At 36.5% G+C, this 22,644-nt stretch overlaps 2 protein-coding genes across 2 annotated transcripts; both read right to left on the bottom strand.

Moving 5' to 3' along the window:
- Positions 1 to 4,267: 4,267 nt before the first annotated feature.
- Positions 4,268 to 7,323, bottom strand: LOC121238231. The gene is made up of 4 exons (XM_041135061.1): positions 6,381 to 7,323; positions 6,070 to 6,163; positions 4,790 to 5,384; positions 4,268 to 4,429 (listed from the first exon to the last, which is right to left on the bottom strand). The coding sequence occupies exons 1-4, from the start codon at positions 7,321 to 7,323 to the stop codon at positions 4,268 to 4,270; spliced, it is 1,794 nt and encodes a 597-aa protein (XP_040990995.1).
- Positions 7,324 to 10,122: 2,799 nt separating this feature from the next.
- On the bottom strand, positions 10,123 to 16,206 carry LOC121239759 (sm-like protein LSM8). The gene is made up of 7 exons (XM_041137071.1): positions 15,989 to 16,206; positions 15,814 to 15,888; positions 12,237 to 12,339; positions 11,138 to 11,178; positions 10,976 to 11,050; positions 10,556 to 10,608; positions 10,123 to 10,444 (listed from the first exon to the last, which is right to left on the bottom strand). The coding sequence occupies exons 3-7, from the start codon at positions 12,274 to 12,276 to the stop codon at positions 10,354 to 10,356; spliced, it is 300 nt and encodes a 99-aa protein (XP_040993005.1). The 5' UTR covers positions 12,277 to 12,339; positions 15,814 to 15,888; positions 15,989 to 16,206; the 3' UTR covers positions 10,123 to 10,353.
- Between the last annotated feature and the right edge of the window lie 6,438 nt (positions 16,207 to 22,644).

Genomic DNA, 22,644 nt, shown 5'->3' with positions numbered 1-22,644 from the left:
ACACTGCCTGCCTTGGCACCAACCCAAGGGAAAAAAAAATAGATAAATAAATAAACTCCATCAGTCTTGGAGAAAGATAGGAGACAAAAATATTATTTTTTATTGGATTGAAAACATTGGAGTGAATTATTTATTTATTTATTTATTTATCTATTTATCTGTTTATTTATTTTGCTCTATATATGCTTGGAATTTAATTTGATGAGGTAAGAAAAAAAAAAAAACAAAGAATAATTTCTTTTGCTACCCTAGTGGGGGACCTATATATGGTGCACGTGGAGGTTTACAGGCGTTTTGGATTATTATATTTGTTTTGATAAATGATACAGATAGACACTCTTCTACTAAAATACAAAAACCATCCTTTTTTCTAATCATGTTAAAAAAATATAATTTTAAGGGCTAATTTTCCTTATTACTTTCATTAGTATCTAAATTATATAATATATCATCTTCATTTGAGAAAAGGAAAAAAAAAAAACCCATAACTTCCCCACCAAAGAAATTTTTATATAAATCATTAGTCAAGATTATTCAAATATAAATATATACATAATTCTAAAAAAAAGTATTGTTGTCAATATTAATCTAAAAAAACCAACTAAAGTGAAATACAGAAACGCTCTCAACTCATCTCATCTCATCATTACAATTTTATCAAATTTTTATACAAAATATAATAAACAATTCAATTTTTTTAAATCTCAAAACAATAATAATATTAAAAAATAATATTATAACAATACTTTATTCAACTTATCTAAAATCATCTCATCTCATCTCATCTCACTATAATCTTCTTTATTGTGTAAATAAGATTATTACTTCAATACAAAGCTTTTAATTCCTTTGATTAAAAACTAATTAGCTAAATGACAATATGCATGTGGCTTAAAGGGTGGGAAAATTAAGAGTTTTGCTACACAACCTCCACCACACTCTACATTTTTTTTAATTTTTTAATTTTTTTAATTTTTTTTACAATTTTTTTTGAGTTTATTCTTTTTAAATTATTTCAAATTTTCTATTTATTATTCATATAATAAATATTTGATAAAAGAAAAAAATAATAAAAATTAAAAAAAAATGTGGAATGTGAGGAGGTTAAGAAGATTTATTAAAAAATTAAATGATGGAACGTAGCTTGAATGAAAGTTGTACACAAAACAAGGTACTTTATATTTTTATTTTATTTTTTCCCCAAAACTCAATACTTTGAGGTTTCTTAAAAGGGGTTTTTAGCCTTAAAAAGTTGTAATGCACGTGTAATCAAGATTAAATCATAGCTTAAGTTGACCGTAAAAAAAGGAGGTGTTGGGGGGATCAAAATGGCGGCAACTTAACCAATTAGAATCTCTAGATGTGATTGACATCTTAATTAACTAAGCTTTTAGACCCTTTTTCAATTAATTAATTATCACTAAATGACAAGTACCCCCATTGAGTGGATGTTAAGCACTTCCATATAAAATTGGAGATAATGATGTATAAGTTTCTTCTTGCTTTATTTCTCGTTATGCCACGTTTTGAAATGTGATGAAAGTTAGGGCCCCATCCACTATTTTATTATATACAAAATATGTCATTTTCTCAAGCCCCTCTGCCTTTTTTATCTGATAAAATTCAGTGATTTCCATTCTGATCTATCACTTTTGTTTGGTGAAATACAGTTTTCACAAAAGGTTGCAACAAAAGTAATTAGCAATAATACATATTCTAGCTTGTGACAAATATTTAATTCACTATTCCTAGTCTTAACTCTTCATGATGTGAACATATCAAACATCTAGGAAAGCCAAATCAAGGCAAAGTTTAAATATTAGATCATATGATGATCTTAAAATGACAAAAAATCAAGGTCAGCTAGTGAGACGATGGGAAATAAGGTTTATCATCGAAGATGGAAACAAAGTCAACAACCTTCATTTATAGGAAAATCCATTTTTCTATAGCTTTGAAAAAAAAAAATTCAAAGCGAGCTGTACATATATGCACATGGTTTAATCGACTTTTACCTTTTCTTGACGTTATTTCGTGAGATTTATTGATAATCTCATGTATTGACAGAAGAATATGTTGAATCTTAAATGATTTTCCATTTGACACATATCCTCTCACCTGACGGATTACATTGGGGAAGCATCGTTCTTTATAGATAGGAATAAATGACACATCCCCACACCATTGAAGTTTTAGAAAACCAAGCCAGACTTTAGGGTTTGGTTGAAGCACTTCAACTGTCCATTGCCTGGTTGGAATTGACCTGAAAATGACATTATAATAAAGTTAAGAAGGGCAAAACCCACTATTTTCTTTTCTTTTGTTTTTATTTTTTCCCTCAACCCAAAAAGACCGGAGGTGAGCTCCAACCACAATACTTATTGCATTCATCCAAACATTTAATACACATTTATGAAAATTTTATAAAAGATTATATATGATTTGCAAGACATCGTGCCATTTTCTATTGGTCATGTTAGGAATCTTTACTAAATAAATAAATCTAGCAATCTCAGGAAGATCTTAGTTGTCAGTAAACTATTTCTTCATCTTTTAAAAAAAAAAATATATATATATATATATATATATTATTAGTCTTTTTTTTTTTTTTTTTTGTGGCTCTGGGTGGATTTGGATGTCATTCTGGATGGACCCCTTTCTTTCTTTTTAATAGATACGACATATTCATGCTGTCGTTATCACGACCTAATTATCACTAACCTTATCTAATTCTCTTACCCTAATGAACAGCTGTATCATCACATTAAAGTACATGATGTTGGCTTAAGCGTTATTTTACTGACTTTTGTGCATGATTACAAAGACTTGTGAATTTTAAACATATTTTTTAAACCATATTTTAGAGTTTTAGAAAACTCAGAGATATTAATTAATGTATATAATGGTATATACCTTGATCTAGAACCTTTACACATTATAGGCTTAAAAATTTTCTGGCCACATTAATGAGAAATAGCAACTTCCCTCGAGAAGTACGGAAGTTGAAATTTTAATGGAAAGCCTTTTTAGGTATTGACTTTATAAAATTCAATTATTTCGGTGTTAGGGACCACACAAAAAATGCCAAAAAAAATCATGATCTTCCTCCATGATTGAATTGGGATGCCATCCTTCTAACTATGGCTTGAGATAATGAGATGTTGTCATGGGAATTCAATGACTTCGTCCCAACCAATTCTTGATCCATTCATTAACCAAAAACAGAATAATAATAATTTAACTAAATCTGCAATTTGGGTTATTTCCCCACTCCCAACTTAGGAAAAATTTAATAACCAGGTTATATTTGGGGATAAGTTTAACCAGTAGATTAAAAAAAAAAAAATGGGATTTAAGATTTGGTACCAAGAGAAATGACCTGGAGATTGTTGGTTTGCACATTTTGGGCAAGAGAGAATCTCGATACTATATTATTTTGATGATAGATTATTTTTTTAAATTTTAAATAGACAAGTCTCACTTAGGCTTTTGTAAAAAAGTAAATCCTACATTGAAAAAGTATAAAATAATTATTTTTATAGTGAGATCCATCATTTTACAAAGAATTTACGCGAAACTTGTTTATTTAAAACTTATACCTTATATTATTCTTATTTCGATACTTTGTATCATGTTATGCGTTTCCTATCACTTATCAGCACCCTACATTTGAGGAAATAAAAGGGAGCACGCATCCACCGCAAACTTACCCTAAACTCCTACAGGAAGAGATTATTTCTTTTTTTTTTAGAGAAACAATTCCATTCTATTAAACCAAAGGGATACAAGAAGGGAGAACCCCCAATGTTACAATATGGTCATAGATGGAAAGAGCATCTTTTGCTAACAAGTGAGCCATAGTATTGCCATTTCTCCTAACATGAGAAACCTCCCACTTGGCAAAAAATTTAAGAAGATGTTTTGCCTCACATACAAACATGCTTGCACTGTTACAGCCCTCTATCTCCCTTTTTAGAGCATTAATGACTTGTAGAGAATCCCCTTCAATGATCACTTGAGATAGCCTAAGCTCCAAACCAAACTGTACTATTTTGAGGGCTCCAAATGCTTCTGCTAGTAATGGATCGGGGAAGAGGTGTTTCTTGGTCCTCATGGTAGCAATGATTTGACCCGAATTGTCCCTCACTGCTATTCCTACTCCAATAACTCCTGTGGCCTTGTCTACTGCACTATCCCAATTCATCTTGATCCAGTTTGATGGGGGAGCCTGCCAATCCTCAGCTGAGTTGCAAGTCTACACATTGTCCTAGTTGGAACTCTCCTCATTTAGCATCTCCAAGAGACTTCTTGCTTCCTTGACAATAGCATTCGAGTGAACAAAAGAGCCTTTAAAGATAAAGCTATTCCTTCTCCACCATATCTTCTTTGCAACCACAACAAATTCTTGAATGAGTTGGCAATCCATGGTCTGAAATAATACTTCAAGTAGTTGGATCATGGATATGAAAGGGAGGTGGCATTTCTGTAATCTTTTTGAACACTGACTCCACACATCTTTGGCTGATTCACACCTCCATATGGCATGTACTGAGTCTTCTTCCTCCTGATTGCAAATAGGACAGAGGGGATTTTCGACTATTCTTTTCTTGAAGAGATTTAATTGAGTTGGAAGTGCCTCTAAGCAAGATCTCCAAAGGAAGACTTTATCTCCAGGCTGCACCTTTAATTGCCATAGCTGCTGCCATACTGCTTAGTAGGAAGACCTGGTTGAGACTTGACATGAGGCATGTAGACTTCTCTCTAGTTCCTTGTGGTAGGCACTTCTCACTGAAAAAACACCTTCTCTTGTGCCTTGCCAAACTAGTTTGTCTCTACTGTTGAGTGAGCTTATGGGAGTTTTGAGAATGATATCAGCTTCTCTAGCATTGAAAATATGCTGCACCAGGGCTCTATCCCACTGCTTAGTAACTGGATCAATTAAATTGGACACTGTTGCATTATTCTCCAGCACTCTAACACTACTTTGGGCCCTACTTGGATTTGTATGTAATGTCCATCTATCCTTCCAGATTTGCACTTGATTCCCATTTCCTATTCTCCAATATGAACCTGCCTCAATCAAAGGTCTTGCTGCCAGGAAACTTCTCCACACATAGGATGGTTTCGATCCAAGTTTAGCTTCTAAAAAGGTGGAGCTTGGGTAATACTTGGCCTTTATCACCTGAGCAGCCAGAGAGTCTAGATGTTGGATCAACCCCCAACATTGCTTGGCCAACATAGCTTTGTTGAAGGCCTCGAAGTCTCTAAAACCCATCCCCCCTTCAGACTTTGCTTTTCCCAATTTTTCCCATGAAATCCAGTGGATTATGTGCTCATGGTTTTGTTGCCCCCACCAAAAGCTACTTATGACACTATTGATTTCTCTAATCAGGGATTTGGGAAGTTTGAAAATAGACATTGTATATGTTGGTAATGCCTGAAGTACATCTTTGATAAATACCACATTCCTAGCTTGAGACAGCAATTTTACTCTGTGATTACTTAATTTTGATCTGATCTTGTCCAAGATGCCTTTAAAGGTCTAACATTTGAACCTTCCAACCACTGAGAGCAATCCCAAGTATCTCTCATATGCTATGCCATGTCTTACCCCCGCAATAGATAAGATGTATTGTTGTGTTCTTACTAAACAAAATGGAAGTTTTCTCCAAATTAAGCCTTTGGCCCGAGGCTAATTCATAAGATCTCAATAAACCAAAAAGTCTGCCCCATTCAATGGCATTAGCCTTACAAAAAAGAAGGCAATCATCAGCAAAAAAGAGGTGGGATATTCTGATCTGGCCTTTTGCAATAGGAACTCCATGGATTAAACATTTTTCTTCAGCATTGCTTAGAAGACAGCTAAGGGCCTCAGCACAGATGATAAAAAGGTAAGGTGAAAGGGGATCACCTTGTCTTATGCCTCTAGTTAGATGAAAAGGTTCCTGGGGGACTCCATTAAGAAGAAGAGCATATGAGACTGTCTCAATGCATTTCATCACCATTTCAATCCACTGATTACAGAAGCCCATTCTACACAACACAGCTCTGATGAAATTCCACTCTAACCTGTCGTATGCCTTGCTCATGTCTAGTTTCAGTGCCATGTAACCTTCTTTGCCTGTCATTTTAGACTTCATTGTATGCATGGCTTCAAAGGCCACTATCACATTGTCAGAAATGAGTCTATTAGGCACAAAGGTAGATTGAGCATTAGATATGATGAGAGGCAAGATAGACTTAAGTCTGTTGGCTACTACTTTAGAGATGAGCTTATACATAACATTACACAGGGATATGGGTCTGAATTCAGTAACTTTAGTGGGGTTTTTTTTCTTGGGAATTAAGCAAATGAATGTTATTAATATCAAAGATATTACCATTTGAATTCAACACCTGCAGGATAGCTTCACTGACCTGTTTACCAATGAAGGGCCATTGCTTCTGATAAAATGCAGCAGGAAAGCCATCTAGTCCAGGAGAGCTGAGACCCTCCATCTGAAAAAGGGCCTCTTCAATCTCTTGTTGAGTGTAGATTCTGGTGAGGTTGGCATTCATATCTTCTGTGACTCGAGGCTCCATAGATTCCAAGCAGGTCGAAATGTTTTCTGGTGAGGAGGTGGAAAAAAATTCTTTATAGTAATCTTGGAAAAGAGAGCTAATCCTCTCATTGGAATGCACTTCCTGCCCATCATCATCCACCAATTTCTTGATCATGTTGACTTTTCTTCTGAGGGAAGCACATTGGTGAAAAAACTTGGTGTTTCTATCACCCTCTCTCAACCACCTCTGCTTAGCTCTCTGCTGCCATCTGAGATTCTCTTCCTCTAAAAGTTTGTTTGTATCCCTCTGGACCTGCTTGATTTGATCATTAAGTTGGCCTTTGTTCTCTTTTTGAAGTTCAGTCAATAGAGTCATATTCTTAGACAGTTGTTGATTAGAATTGCCCCACCTTTGTTTACTCCATTGCAATAGCTTCTGTTTGCACTGGTTAAGGCCTGCAGAGATAGCATTCAGTTTATTATCTGACTCCTTATGGCTCATCCATGCTTCCTCCACCAATTTTTGATAATCCTCCCTTAAAACCCATTTTGCTTCAAATCTAAAAGGCTTTTCCTTCCGGTTCCTATAAGTATGACTCCCCTCAATGGTAATCAGCAAAGGGCAATAGTCTGAGATCAAGGTTGGGAGGGTAAAAACTTTTGTGTTAGGAAATGCCTCAGTCCAGGTAGCATTACAAAAAGCTCTGTCCAACCTTTCTTTGGTAAAAGCTACCCCATGTCTTCCATTTGTCCAAGTAAATTTGTTGCCTATAGAGCCCATGTCACAAAGTTCACAAGCCTCAACAACTTCTCTAAAAGGCTTCAATCTGAGCACTAGGTCTCAATGCTCCACCCCATTTCTCTCCATAGTTGAGTATCATCTCATTAAAATCACCCACACACATCCACCCTTTGGTACTTTCAGGTTTAATAGCTTGAAGTAGCTGCCAACTTTCCTTCCTTTTCGTGGTAATTGGGTTTCCATAGAACCCAGTAATCAACCATTCCTTTCCCTCCTCAATGCCCTTCAACATAAGAGAAATATGGTATTGAGTGTATGTGTGCACTACAGCATCCATTTCTTCTCTCCAAAGAAAGGCTAACCCACCACTCCTTCCTTTACAATCAATGACAAAACTATTCTCTAAATTCAAACGTTTTTTAATACATTCAATTTTAGCTCTCTTGCACTTTGTTTCCATTAGGAAAATAAATGAGGGGGACTTTTTAAGCACCAATTGGTGCAGATCATGAACTGTTTGGGGGTTTCCAAGCCCCCGACAGTTCCAACTGAGGCAATTCATTTAACTTGGTGGTGTTGTTCCACAGCCACCACCATATCAGAAGGAGAGGAAACCAAGTTGTCATCTTCCTCAACTTTAATTTTCTTTGTTAAAATCTGACTCTCCAAAGAGGACCTCTCCAGGCATATGTCTCGAGCCCTCTTCTTCCAACTGGCAGTTTTCTTAGCCTGTTCAAGTACCTTTACTTGATTGGATAAGAACTTGTCAAGTTCCTGGATATGGTTTACTAGCTCATTCGAGGTTTTAGAGCCCTTTTGTGGTTTCTTATCAAAGCTGAGGTCAAATCTGGTTCCTTTTGCAACAGTGTTACCAGTACTAAGATCTGGATCCACCACTCCCAACCTGTTGTCACATGTCTCCTCAACTTTGTCTGGAAGTACACTAGCTGCCTTATTCAGGTTTCCCATACTCCCCTCTTCTAGCTTTGGGTTTGACTTTAACATATCCCCTAGTATCTACCCTTGTCCCCAACCAGCACATTTTTCCTCGAGAATAACAGCTACCTCAGCAGGCATCTGACACCACTCCCTGAATTCTGCTTTTCCAATATTATCCTCATCCTTGACCTCCCATCTCTCCCTCCATGATCGTGAATCAGGTTGGGAAGCCCGAGCAACATTCTCACCATATCTTTTGCATTGCAGCTCGCTCTCCCTTATTGTGGGTGCTCTTAACCAAGCCTCATATTGTGCCTGACCATCACCACCCTTACTATCTGAGCAAGAATAGTAAGAATGTTTGATGATTCCACATTTAAAACAAAGGAAAGGCAGCCTCTCATACTTGAAGTACACCCATGTTTTCTTACTCCCCACTGTGATGAACATGCCCCTTAAGAGAGCTTTGGTTATATCAAGTTCCACCCTGATTCTTAGAAACTTGCCCCATCCTATTCCTCTTTCGTCTACATAAACTTTTATGACCCTTCCTAAGCTGTTACCAATCTGGTAACCAACATCTTTGTTCATACAGTCAAAAGGCAAGTTGTAAGCTTGGACCTAGAACTCCTCTTTGTTGAACTGAACTTCATTGATGGACATGGATCCATTGAAAGTCTAAATATATAGGAGACATCTATCAAAAGCCCACGGCCTGCCATTGATCACTCTGTCCATATCCTTTTTGCTATTGAACTCAACCAGAAACTTATTTGTACCAACTTCTGAGAATTGTAGCCAGCTTTCACACTTCCAAACTTTTAACATGGTATTCTTGAAAGCTTCCCTATTAATAGTTTTTTCCGCCACTATCATAACTAGCAAACAGAAGTGGTTCAGCTTCCTTGTATTCACTGGTGGATGATGTTTTAGTGCCACCCCCTCATTCTCTTCCTCTGTTAGACGTAGCCTTTTTCACTGCTTTGACAACTCTTCCTCCATACCTTCACTCTCAGACCAGCACAAGCTAGCCCAAAGACTCACTCTATACTAGTGAGAAAACCTCACTTCCAAGCGAGGACCAAGATTCACATGCTCGGTCTGTTGGACAAGCCATGACAGACACCTATGTCTACAGGAAGAGATTATTGAATTAAATAACCATGACATGGATCCTCATGGAAGTTTTATGTCCACACGCTATCGTGCGGGCCTTCTTTTTATGTTTTTGTTTCTGTTTTTTTTTTGTTTTTAGTCCCACCTCCTTTATGGGACTTTTCAACAAAAGCGGGATCTAAATTAGGTGCCATTAGCATACAAGAAGTTCCAAAGTTTGGTGTTCACATGTACAAGCTAGTGTTCTACATTTCTGTTCTGTGCAGGTGTTAAAAGGTCTGAAAAGGACAGGAGCCAAATTCAAGCGGATCATCTACTCTTTATAAGCCATTTGTTACAAACTTACAAAAGCCAGTCTGCCTGAGTTATTAGACTTCTCATCTCTCTTGGCTGCAAAAGATCTAAATATTTTATTAGTGTTTACCGATAGGTGACATTACTCTGCAACATTTCTAAACACCTTTTATCTAAATGGGGCGTTGCACGAAAATTTTTTAAGAGCCTTTGAGCTCAAGAGGAAACTGATTTCAGATTTCAACCCCAATATACCAATAGACTGACTATCTTAAAACCCAAGCGAAGCAGTGTATCAGGCTTTTTAAGGACAGAACACCTGTGCAGTAGAAATCACATCTATTCAATTCATTTAAATTGTGTCACTTTTGATCAAAACATGAAGAAGACGAACAACAACAATTACTCTAACCTGAATAGAATATACCAAGGCAATCCGCAACATTTGCTTATCACTAGATCATGGCTAATAGCTGATAAGCGCTTAGGAAATGTTCATTAATATTAGCACTCGACTGAAAGCTATCAGTACAGCAACTAATCCCTAACCAATGGAAAAAGTAACACAAAATAAGAACAGACAGAACATTCAGTACTTTCAAAAGCTTATAGCACATAGAATTGTCATCATTATACCTAAATGTTCTGACATTTCTTTGTAGGTATTAATCGCTCACGATAGTATAGTAGCTCTAGCTGCTCTACACCTTTCCTAATCGATCAATGGATAACAGGCTTAAGTGGATGAGCCCTCAGTTTCGATAAATCAAGACTAGAATCAAGCTCTTCATCCAGCTCCCCAACAATGCTTCTGCAAGAATCAAGGCATATAGGTTATGATATCGCATGTACTAAAAATGTCAAAGGACATAAAATCCTCACACTTTTTCCTGCCGGATGAAAGAAAGTTAAAAGGTATTACATGTTGTCACCCCTTATTATGTACAAACCCAGCACAAGCTGTTGAACACCTTCCTGTGGATCAGAAGAAGCCAGAGTCAAGTGTTTTTTTTTTTTTTTTTTTTAAGCCAGAGTCAAGTTACTTAGCGGAGTGATCACTAGCAAAATAACCAAAAATTAAACCATTCAGCACTCTTACCACAACCTCCCACTCCCAAAAAAATAAATAAAATATGGCAGCATCAAGACAAGGGTGATCTCACAGAAAGACGCTGAAATCTTCCTGGGGAAGCTAATAAATGCTCCATTTAGTAGGCCAAATGTGGATAAAGTCGGGAGAAGTCAGACTAACAAATATATTGGTTCTCAAATTCACCTCCAATTGCACATGCACCAAAAGGGAGAAAGAACCTGAGTCACATGTCAAGCTAAGGGTACAAACCTTTGTGGAGTAGACACGTTCGTGAGATTCATCAAGGATAATATTTGTAGCCTGGTCAAAGCCTTTTAGAACTCCCTGAATTGAAAACCAAACTTGTTAATACAAATATTGCCTCATTCATAAGATCTAGCTGGTCCATTGGGCTAATATCATGTAACATACCACTATATTGCGTCCATCATTTGTGATAACTGATATGGTTTCTGCACAGACAAAAAATGACTAGGGAGTAAATTTTTAATGGAAAAAATGGAGTACGACAAAGAAACATTGAGAACTAACACCTCGAAAGTTATCACTTTTTCCCACCATAACTATAAACCAAAGTTTTCACGCTTGCTTTGAATCATACCTATAGGGGGAAGAGGGATTTAAATGATGCCTCGAGCCATAGAAGGTTATGCTTGAGTCTTAATAGGCATAAACTTCACAAGTCAAGGAGCACCACCTGCCGTGCTTAATGTGCATTGACTCTTGAGAGATGAACTGGATGGAATACTACTATCATTTCTGTTTCATTTATATTTAGCTTATTTTTTCGTAACTCAGTCAACCAAAGTTACTAGATTGAATGCATTGCATTGTCTACTAAATCTTTGAACAATCTTAATGTCATTTAAATAATGTCTTTTCTTTCCAAACATGACGCAAAATGCTTGCACTCGTTACTAAAAATTTGAAACAGAAGTAATCTTCATGTTTATTTCTGTTTCTCTTATTTAATTGGTGTCATTTCTTTAATGTATAACCAATAATACTGGAACAACGTATGCTCCACATACTCTGGTACATCATTGAGCAATCTTGATGGGATTTAAATTTTTTTCCTTCTCACAGTAAATCTTCAATTAGAGTACAATGTTTAACACATTAAACATTCTACAATTTACTCTTTGAATTCCCTCACCTCCACTATTTCTAAACAAACAAAAGGAAAACACTCTGACTATTATTCTTTTGTAATCAATCATATATGTCGATAAGAGATGTATATGGAGACCTAAAACTGCTATAGACATTTTTTGCAGAAGAAGTTTTCACAAAATCTTCTACTTCATAGTTACACACAACTTTTTTTTTTTTTTTTTTTTTTTGATTGGTAAAAAAAAAAAAGAAAAGAAAAAGTCTTCATTTGAAAAGCTTACACCTCAATGCACCTAGGCTTGTGCCTTGTACAAAGAGCGACAAAACACCTTGCCTACAGGTTAATAAATACATGAAACATAAAAGCATGGAAAGGGTTTGTCAAGTATTTGCATACGATCTACAAGTGATTCAAGTCCAGGGCCACCACTTGACATATTTGAGTTCCCAAATGGATATGTCAGAGATCCGTACACAAGATTGGTTATGAACCAAATTTTCTGCCAAAATAGAAAGGACATGAGTTCTTCAAGGGCAATACACAGAGAAGTAAGGAAACCTGATATATGGTAAACATTTTGTTTTATTGATTTATATACGAGGACATTCTTATAAAAAAACAAATAAAAAACCTATCAAAAATTCATATACAAGGGCATTTCTTTGTACTTTATACATACATCAACTACAAAGGGGTAAAAAACAAAACTGGACTCGTCAGAAAACACCCGTGTGAGAGATACTATCTCATCGCTACCTTGGCCGGCGAGTGGTTGCTCACCGCCGGCTCAGACATCATTGCCGAGCCCCGGCGATCTCACGAAGGGTTGTCCGGAGCTGGTCATCCCGCCGGCAAGAGATACACCTGTGTAAGGAGTATTACCCCGTAAGAGAGAAATCCATTTCGACGTAACCTAGGCCGACGAGTGGTTGCCGGCGGCACAGAATAGACCGACGGACCCCAGTGTCTACGTCGAGGGTCGTTCGGCGTTGGTCACCCCTCTAGCGACCTAGATCTCACTGTGTCGTCTCTTAGAGCACTTCGGCGATCCTCTCGATGGCTCTGTTGGTCGTGCCGTCAACAGACCGAGACAACGCTTTCCGGCGAGTCTTCTGGGAGTACTCCGGTGTCAAGCTTTGAGTTTGAAGTCGTTGGTCTTCAGCAGTGGTCCTTATCCATGTATCTGTGTAGCAGATTTCTAATCTGGTCTCAATGTGATGATGAATGGTTGTTGAAGGAGGGGAGTTGGTCAGTATGGGTTCTTCTATGATGTTAGTCATAGAATCTAAATCCTTTACACTGATGAAGGAGGGGCGTATGTTGGCCATTCCTGAAAGGGGTCGAAAGGTGATTTCTAAGTTGGTTTTGGGTTCAACAACAGTGCAATGGCTGGCTAAGGCCATGGAAGCGTGCACAAAGGATGAAAAACAAGATTTTTTCTCCACTGTTCGGGAAGGTAGACGCAATTTTACGGCACACCTCTGCTCAAATGCTCAAGGACGTTATATGGCGGTAGAAGAGTATGGTAGTGGTGGGAGGAAGAATTTTATTTTCATTCTTGAGGAGGGGGGCAATGGTTGGAGAAGGATGGGGGAGGTGTTGCGTGACTTTTCCTTCGGCAAGAGAGGGAGCGACGGTTTGGAAAGACAATGTGCTGCAGGACGTGGCTCTGCTAGGGAGTCGCGTAGCAGACATGTCGGTGGCGTGTTAGCGAAGGAAAACTTGGAGGTGCACAAAGATCCCAGTACATCCTCAGTGGCGAGGCGATCCTATGTGGCAGCTCTAAAGACAGGTCATGCTTCGGGAGTTCAGAGTGAAGGGGATCAGCAAATCACGTCTCAGAACTAGCTTGTTGAGATGCACAATTCCTTAAAGGAGATGGAAACCCAACTTGTTGAGCTGAAGTCAACAATAGCTTTCTTGTCTTCGAAAATAGACCGACTTTCAGTTGGAGGCAACAGGGTTATAAGAAACAAGATAGGCCTGAATCATTTGAACCCAGTTAAAGGAAACGGAAGATCGGATTCGGCTCTATCCCTATTTCTAGATCTAGGAGAGTATGACGGGTCAAAAGGAAATCCGGGTTGTTTGAAGCAGGGTCTACATCCGGTATCAGCGTAGAGACATCAGTAATGGAATGTCATTCGCCTCATGTAACACAGAATAGACCGACAGTCGGTACTACACCCTTGGTCCCCGAAGCTCCCTCGTCAGAGTTGAAGGAAAATAATGTGCCAAGGTCTGAAGGAGATGTAGGAACCTCAGAGGTGAAGGGACTTGCTGTCACCCCAGAATCTCCAATGGGGACCATGATACCATTGGAGCGAACTAATGGGGTTGCTGGAGAACCAAAGGGTTTGGCGTTGGTGCCTCGTGTAGATGAATGTCTAGAGTCGGGAGTGCAATTGGATACTGTGTTTGGGGATAACGTTGCTCCCCTGGTGTCTCTTCCACCAACAACGGACTGGATTCTGCCTAAAGTTAACGAGATTCAGCAGTTTGTGGGAATTTCATGGAGGATGTGAAGACCAATTTAATGAACTAATCACTGCGATTGAGGCAAGCCACGAGCTTAAAACCAAAAGTTTCAAGAAAAGCAGGGAGTTACAACATCTTTCTTGGGCAATCAACTACGACGCTAAGGATGGTAGCTCCTTAGCGGTTAGGGGAATCAACCACGACTCTAAGACGGGAATCAATGGTTAGGGGTTGGGTGTTCGGGTAGAGTTTTAGTTCTACGAGAAACAAAGGCTGGGGACCAGTCTGGTGTATTTTGGGTTGTTCTTTTCACGGGCTTTTTGAGTCATTAGGGGCTTTTTGGGTCATTTTGGACAATGTGTTTTCTTGTATACATTCAGTATACTTGGTTTCTCCTTTGATATATAATATTTTTTACTTATCAAAAAAAAAAAAAAAAACTGGATAAGATTACCATCTGTATAGAATAATCACTTATCTGTCATTTTAAGATCTCTTTAAAGCATAGTGGAGTCTTAAAATTATCATGAGACATCCAATTGCAAAAACGAAAAAGTCAATTCATACAAAATTTAAACCTTATATACCCACAGATGCCAAGGCCAAACCAGAAGTGACGGTTTAACTATATTTACAAGTCTCTCTGGTGATGTAAGTATTTTAAATACTGCATTTTCTCTAAGTTCAAAATACGGAGTAACTCAGGCTAAAAGGCTGAAACTTTACGAAAGGATGATTGCACCAAACCATGCTCAATGTTGGTAAAGGCGCACATAAGCAGCACCAAGGCCAAAGCTGCTAAGCACATTAAAAGCGTGCTTTTTTAGTGAGCTTAGAGCACAAAAGCAACACTTTTTACTTCTTTGAAAAAAATATAAACTACCTGTGTTAACTATTATTACTCATCTGGACATTTTTTATGTGGTCAATACGTAAATTTTGACACTTTAGAATTTCATTTTATTGCTTATGTTAGCATAGAACTCAAAACAACCAATTCGTGTGCTTTTTTTTTATCATTGCCTTTTTAGGTATATTTTGAATCTTTGATTCAACTGTGTATCTTAGGAAAGGGTGATTGCACCAAGATTTCGCCTCTGAAAAACAGAAACCCGATGCCCAGATGATTGTTTAATTCAAAATCCAACTAAACTAGGGACTGTGTAGTGTATTTGTGTGTGAGGTATAGCGCAGCCACAGACACATCAAATTACAGTGATACAATGCATCCAAAAACACAATGAGACATATTAAGATTTCTTCTTTAATTCAATTCAGCATACGCAGACCAGCCCATCATCAGCGGACTAAATTAGCGAGCCATAGACACACAATCAAGTTACAGAATATGAACAATTTGCAAGCTCTTCGACCAAATCACATACAAAAATTTACCGTTTTGGGCAACTAAACCAATTAAGACTGAATGAGGAGCCCTAGAAAAAAAAAAAAAAAAAAAAAAAAAAAAAAAAACAAATGCCCAAGACCCATGTACCTCTGAGAAGGCAGCAATATTCAGTTATCCCGAGCCAGAAATAACGAAAGCACACTTTATTGTCTACTTGAGTGACTGCAAAAAAAAAAAAAAACAGAGAGAAAAACTAGAGTCTTAGAAAAACCGAAACAGAGAGAGCCGGGAGACAGAGAAGAGAGAGTGACAGAGAGAGAACCTTGAAGAAGCAGTGGAACGGAGGCCTGGAAGCTCGGAGTCGGGAGTCGGCACACCGGCAGAGACAAGGAGATTTCAAGCTTGAGAGTTTAGAGTGGTGGTTAGTTGGCCGCTGGAGAGAAGAAGGTTCTAGGGTTCGCCGGTTCGGGTTCGGGAGTGGTGGGTGGCTCTCTTGCCCACTATAAACCAAGACGGCGCCGTTTAGGTTAATGTAAACTGTAAAAAATTCAGAGCATTGGTAGTAAAATGGATATATACTTTGGCTAGAAAATCCAATTCTTTTCATTTTACCTAGCCTTTTTACGTTAACATCCAATTCTCTAAATTTATATCTATTTTAATAAAATGTTTATTTTTAATCTTAATTTATACTTTTTAATTATGATAGTAATTAGAATATTTATTTTCTATTAAAAAACACACATTAAAACACAATATTTTTCAAAGAATATATTTTTCTACCTTTCATATTATTTCAAAGGTCATATTTTCCAATAGATATATAATTTTCCAACAGTCTATTTTTCTAACAGTCATACTCTTTCAAGTGTTTTATTCTTCCAACAAACATATTCTTTCAACGGTTATATTTCTCCAATAATTATATTCTTTTACTACAAAATATTATTCACTTTTATACAAGTTTCTTTGTAAAATTGTTTTTTCTTATATTTCTCCTAATGAACCGTTCTTTTTTTTGCAAAATGATACTTTTTTATTCAGATTCTGATGAAAAGTTTAAGATAATGAGACAATTCGTTATGGAAGAAGTTTACATGGCTATCTCACAAATACTTTTGAAAAGGTTTTCAAATGAGTCATTCTCTTTTTCTCCATATCCAATCTACGGTAGAAGCCTAGAGCCTTATTTTCTCCTAAGAAGAGATGATTCATGAATGCTTGATTTTTCTTCTCTTCAAAAGATTATAATTGCTCTTAAGATACTTGCATATAATGTCACAACTAATTTTATGGATGAATACTTGAAGATTGAGGAGACCACATTAAAAAGTTTAAAATTGTTTGTAAAACCAACAATGTATTGGTTTAAGAAAACCCAACAATGATGACATTGCTAGATTATTCGCAGTTGATGAGAAACGTAAATTTTCCAGTATGTTAGAGAGTATCGATGGTATGCACTAGAAGTGAAAAAAAAAAACTGTCTAACTTCTTGGCATGATATGTACTCTGATCATATTCATGAATCAAAAATTCTTTTAAAAGCAGTGACTTTTTACGATCTATGGACTTTGCACCCTTTTTTGGATTACTTGGATCTCATAATGATATAAATGTGCAGCTTGATAAATCATTTACATTTTATGACTAGGGCTTACTCTGACTATCAACTACATAATTAATATTCATAACTATGCAATGAGATACTACCTCACTAATGACATATATCCGCAAGGGCTAACATTAGTTAAAATCATCTTAGCTCTATAAGAAAACAAGAAAAATACTTTATTGCAGCCAAAGACTAAGTGAGGAAGGGTGTGAAGCGTGCTTTTTGTGTGCTTCAAGCATGATTTCTATAATTCATGGACCTGAGTATTTTTTTCAAATTAAAACATTCAATAATATTATGATGACATACATAATTTTACATAATATGATCAGTGAAGATGAATGAATTAACAATGGATTTGAAGAAGCTCAAGCCTCTAAAAAAACTATTTATTTCCTCAGAAACTAAGAAAGCTCTTTGTAAGAGAAATGAGACCCTTCCTTGACCATTATTTTATTAATATCATACTTGCTCGAATTAATTACAGAATGCACATATGAGAATTATGCATGAAATTTGAATGAGATAATCTGTTTTAAAAGCAAATGAACAATTGAGATCAGCAACCAATGCAAAAAAAATATTGTGAAAAAATTGTCAAACCCACAAATATCATATAAGAGAATACTACTAGGAAATATTGCACTCAAAACATAACCAAATTGTAAACATATGAGAACAAAAGACAGATCTCATGCATGTTCCACCATAGGCATAAAAATGACATTGATTGCGGCAACAAAACTATGATTAACCAACCATCGATTTACCGAATTAATTAATAAGGCAAGCATTCCAAACCCATCAAGCAAAACCCTTTGTGAGAACTCTCAATTGGCTAAGACTAACTTCAAATAAACTAAACACTTCACGACAAGGTATGATTTGAACATTAAATATTAACGAAGCATCAAAAGATAGAAGTAAATCTAAATTTTCTGATCTCATCCAGAAACATCATATCAAGACTTCTCGAGCTCAATATCACAATGCCAAATAATGAACCAAGAAAGAACAACTTTCTCCCAAAACCCGAAACAATGTGGACTTAGATTTAAAAGCCAATTATAGATAACTCAGAAAATAAGACTAACTTTACTAATATCATTCTGTAAAAAAAAATTCAATTTTGGTATGGCTACTCATTGATGCCATCTTCAGAACTACAAAGCCAACAAAGACACCTATCAATTTATGAAACTCCTGGCATGAAATTGTTTAAAACAAGAACACGAATAATATACAAAACGAAAAAAAATCCACAAAGATAGAAATCCTCACAATTTGGCATACAAAATCCTAAGCAGCATATGCATCTCCAAACAAAGTACCAACCATAGTGTTTTCAACTCACTCTATGCTGGATCAAAAAATCACTTTTCTAAAACCTTTAGTATGAAACTACAAGTATAAATTCAAGGCTTACAAATCGCATCTCTAGACCAGCAAGGCTCATCAAAATTAGTAAATAAAGTATGCAATCATAACTACAACCAACAAACTTTACAAACCACGAAATTTCTATTCACTAATATAATGATTCATCAATATGAGATTCAACCCAACCCTTTATAGTGCAGAACATAAACGGTCGGAATGAGAATCCAATACAAGTACAGCAAAACCAACAGACCCTGCATCTAGCATTCTAAATTGACCATCAAATAGTAACAACAATTTTTCAACCTTGCATATGAACATAAAACAGATTTAAAAACTTTAAATATCAATTCTAAACATCCAAATCAGAATTTTCTAACAATATAGAAATGCACACCAACCACAAAGAAAAAAGGGATGAAACGTATTTGGATACCAACAAAGAATAATTTTATAAATCTCCTAAAGTAAACTTTTTATCATCCTTCCAAAGAAGATATACCATAAGAATAATAAGGAAAAAGAAAATATAAATACATCGCACCCTTGTAGTAGAAGTCAATAACTTAAAAAGGAAAGAATACTGGTGGACATCGTTTTTGTTACAATATAAAGTGTCAATCATTACTCAACACTGATACAAGAGAATAACAAGCAAGAAAATGAATCAACCAACAAGTAAAAGAAACCATATAGAAAACAGGCCATGACACTGATGTTTCAGATCCAAAACCAAACAAAATATAACCAACAAAACCAGATCAAACAACCTAGAGAAGATCAAGCCAAGAGACCATATCCACAATAGATGACAGGCAGAAACAATAGGAGCCGCGAAGCAGACACCCCGAGATAGACTTTTTCTTCTAGACCTCACAACCAACATAGAAAACAGAGCATGAGACTGACAATTCAGATGCAAAATCAAACAAAATATAACCAACAAAAAAAAAAGAAAAAAAAACAAGCGATGAAGCTGAAATATCATACCCACGACAGATCATAAACTTGCAACAAGAAGTAAAGAATACACAATAGGAGGCAAGGAACAGAGACTCTGAGAGGAACTTTTTCTTCTAGACCTCACAACCAATATAGAAAACAAAACATGAGACTAGCGATTCAGGTGCAAAATAAACAAAATATAACAGATAAAACGAAAAAAAAAAAACAAGACAAGATGAAGCTGAGATATCATTCCCACAGCAGATCACAACCAGAAACTTACAACAAGAAGCCAAGAAAACACGACAAGAGGCAAGGAACAAAGACCCCGAGAGGAACTTTTTCTTCTAAATCACACAACAAAGATAGAAAACACATCATCACAGTTTCGTTTCAGATCCAAAACCAAACAAAATTTAACCAACAAAAGCATAAAAAAAAAAAAAAAAAAAAAAAAAAAAAAAAAAAGAATTGAGAGAAGATCCAGTCAAGAGACCATACCCACGACAAACAACAGGCAGAATCAATCTAGAAGAACCCAAGAACACATGACGAGAGTCAAGAAACAGACACCCCAAGATTAACTTTTTCTTCTACAACTCATAACATAAAAAACAGAGCATGAGACTGAGGTTTTAGATCCAGAAGCAAACAAACTATAACCCAGAAAACAAAAAAATAAAAAGCAATAAAAGATCCAACCAAGAGACCATATCCACAGCAAGCCACAGCATCATACCCACAACACACAAGAGGGAGAAACGATCAAGATGATCACAAAAACACACGATGGAAGGCAAGAAACAGAGACCCTGAGACGAACTTTTTCCTCTAGACCTCAGAACGAAGATATCTAAAATCGATAGCAAAAAACAAAACCCAAAAACCTATTTTGTAGCGCCCCCGTCAACGGGCCAATATGTTTTTTTCGCCCTGACAAAACATCACACCACTACATTGTAGAAGGAAAAAAGAAAATCTCTAGGAGCCAATGAGCAAGAGCTAAATCCAGTCCTCAAAAGACCAAATAATCGATGCCTAGCAAGAACAAACGCTACAACGAAACCCATTCCCAGGTAGAAAAGAACCAAAATCAAGAAAACCCTAATACTACCACAGCTGGCAAAATTGAGGGTCAAAAGCGTGAAAATGCAAATAAAACAAAAGGAAAGTGAGGGAAAAAAATGACAAAGAAAGTAAGAAGATTGTCAAAAAGGTAGAAAAATTCTTGGAAAAAGCTATTATTTGACAGCAGCTACTGCACACCTTAGCAAAATTATCGATTACTCCCTACAACAAAACTCACGTGCTTATCAGATTTTCACTCATTTGAATTTTGTCATCTCCATCTCCCAGCAAACATCTCCCCATCCCCAGCTCGTTCCCGTCTCACCCACCCCCCACCCTTCGTCTCACCTATCCTCCCCCCCCCCCCCCCCCCCCCCCCGCCCCCACGTTGCCCAATCTCTCCCCAAACCCTCCCTCTGCTCTAACGCTGCAACCATCCATCTGCCCAGCATCTCACATTCTCTCCCCCAACCCTCCCTCTGCCTAGCAACTCTGTTGTCTTCGAACATCCCTCTATGCAGCATCCCCTCCAACGGGCTAAGGTATTTATTCTTATAAAATGCGTTCAAAAAGGATTATATGAAATTATAGGGTATGAAATTCTAGGGTTTGATTATATGATAGCTTACATTTAATATTGCATTCACTGTTACCACCATTGTTAGAGAAATGTTTATTACATTTAGCCTCTGCCCTAGTTGCCCCTGTTACCACCATTGTCTCTATCTAGTGATAGATAATGACTCTTTTCTCATGTTTTGAGGGAAAAAAAAAATTGGTTGATACTAACTCTAAACATGCTAATATTTTAGAATGATTGACAGGATAAACATTTCTGGCATGTTGGTTTTTGAAAATTCTGATGTTTTAGGATGTTGGCAGATTCTTATAAATTGTATGCATTTTTTTAAAAAAATTTCTCATATATATCATACAGTTGTGGTTCTGATAAACCTTCTAGGCATATTGAATAGATACAAAGAGTTTAGAAGTGCTACTTCATGATTAGGATCTCTTGGGTATCTTAGTAATGCAATTAATTAACAAAAGTGTGAAGTATATTCATGCCTAATATTGTGTATTAGCCCATATTTTACTATCGAAGCCCCTGAAACTTGCGTATGTGCTTCTTTTTCACGATTATAATTTTACCCTAAAGATGCCAGCTAGCTACTGCAAGTGTATGGTGATGAAATGTGAGGCTTGATTAATACATTTTTTTTAGTTTCCTTGCTTGTGGCACTAATAGCCACATTGATATTTAATTGTCCATTCTCAGCATTTTCACAAGGCCATGAGAGGCATGTAACATTACAGTAAAAAATGCATTTTCAATTTTGTAGTTATATTTTGGAAGCTTGCTTCCAAAATGGAAGAAAAGCTTCCACTGGATTTTGATGAAGATGCATATAATTTTATTTGATTGTACTTATCAAAAAAAAATTGTTTGATTTGTGTTAGTGATTTAGCTAAGAGCTGTAAGGTTTGGAGGTCTTGGTGGTGGACCATTTGATTAGATAAGGCTCTTATAAGCCTGTAGTTATGTTATGTTTGGAAGATATGGGATGATGTATTGCTTCGCGAGCATGAAGATCGTAAAATGGAAGATGAAGTACAAGAGAGAGACAACTCTACGAAATGAAAAGTAAAAATTATTTTGTTTGTACTGGATTGTCACAATTGTAATAGTTTTAACTTCGTTCTGATAAACTGTATTTAAATAGCACGTTGGAGTATATTATTTTTGAATAGATCAATTGTAATGGTACTCCCCCTATGTAGGTTCATTAAATTAACATTTGAAATAAAAAGTTGTGTAATGAAAATAGCTTGTGCACATCTCATGAATGATTTCAGTTTTGATTCCATTTTTGCTAATGGTGCAACATTAAGCTTGAGTGTGAGTGTTGCTATAATAGCCAAAGTCATTTTTTTTTAAGCAATAACAAGATTAATAGTTCTACATCATA

This window comes from Juglans microcarpa x Juglans regia, chromosome 7D, assembly GCF_004785595.1.
Source record: "Juglans microcarpa x Juglans regia isolate MS1-56 chromosome 7D, Jm3101_v1.0, whole genome shotgun sequence".
In the NCBI taxonomy this organism is placed as follows: domain Eukaryota; kingdom Viridiplantae; phylum Streptophyta; class Magnoliopsida; order Fagales; family Juglandaceae; genus Juglans; species Juglans microcarpa x Juglans regia.
Note: the sequence above shows the minus strand (reverse complement) of the source record. Positions and strands in the feature narration are given on the sequence as shown.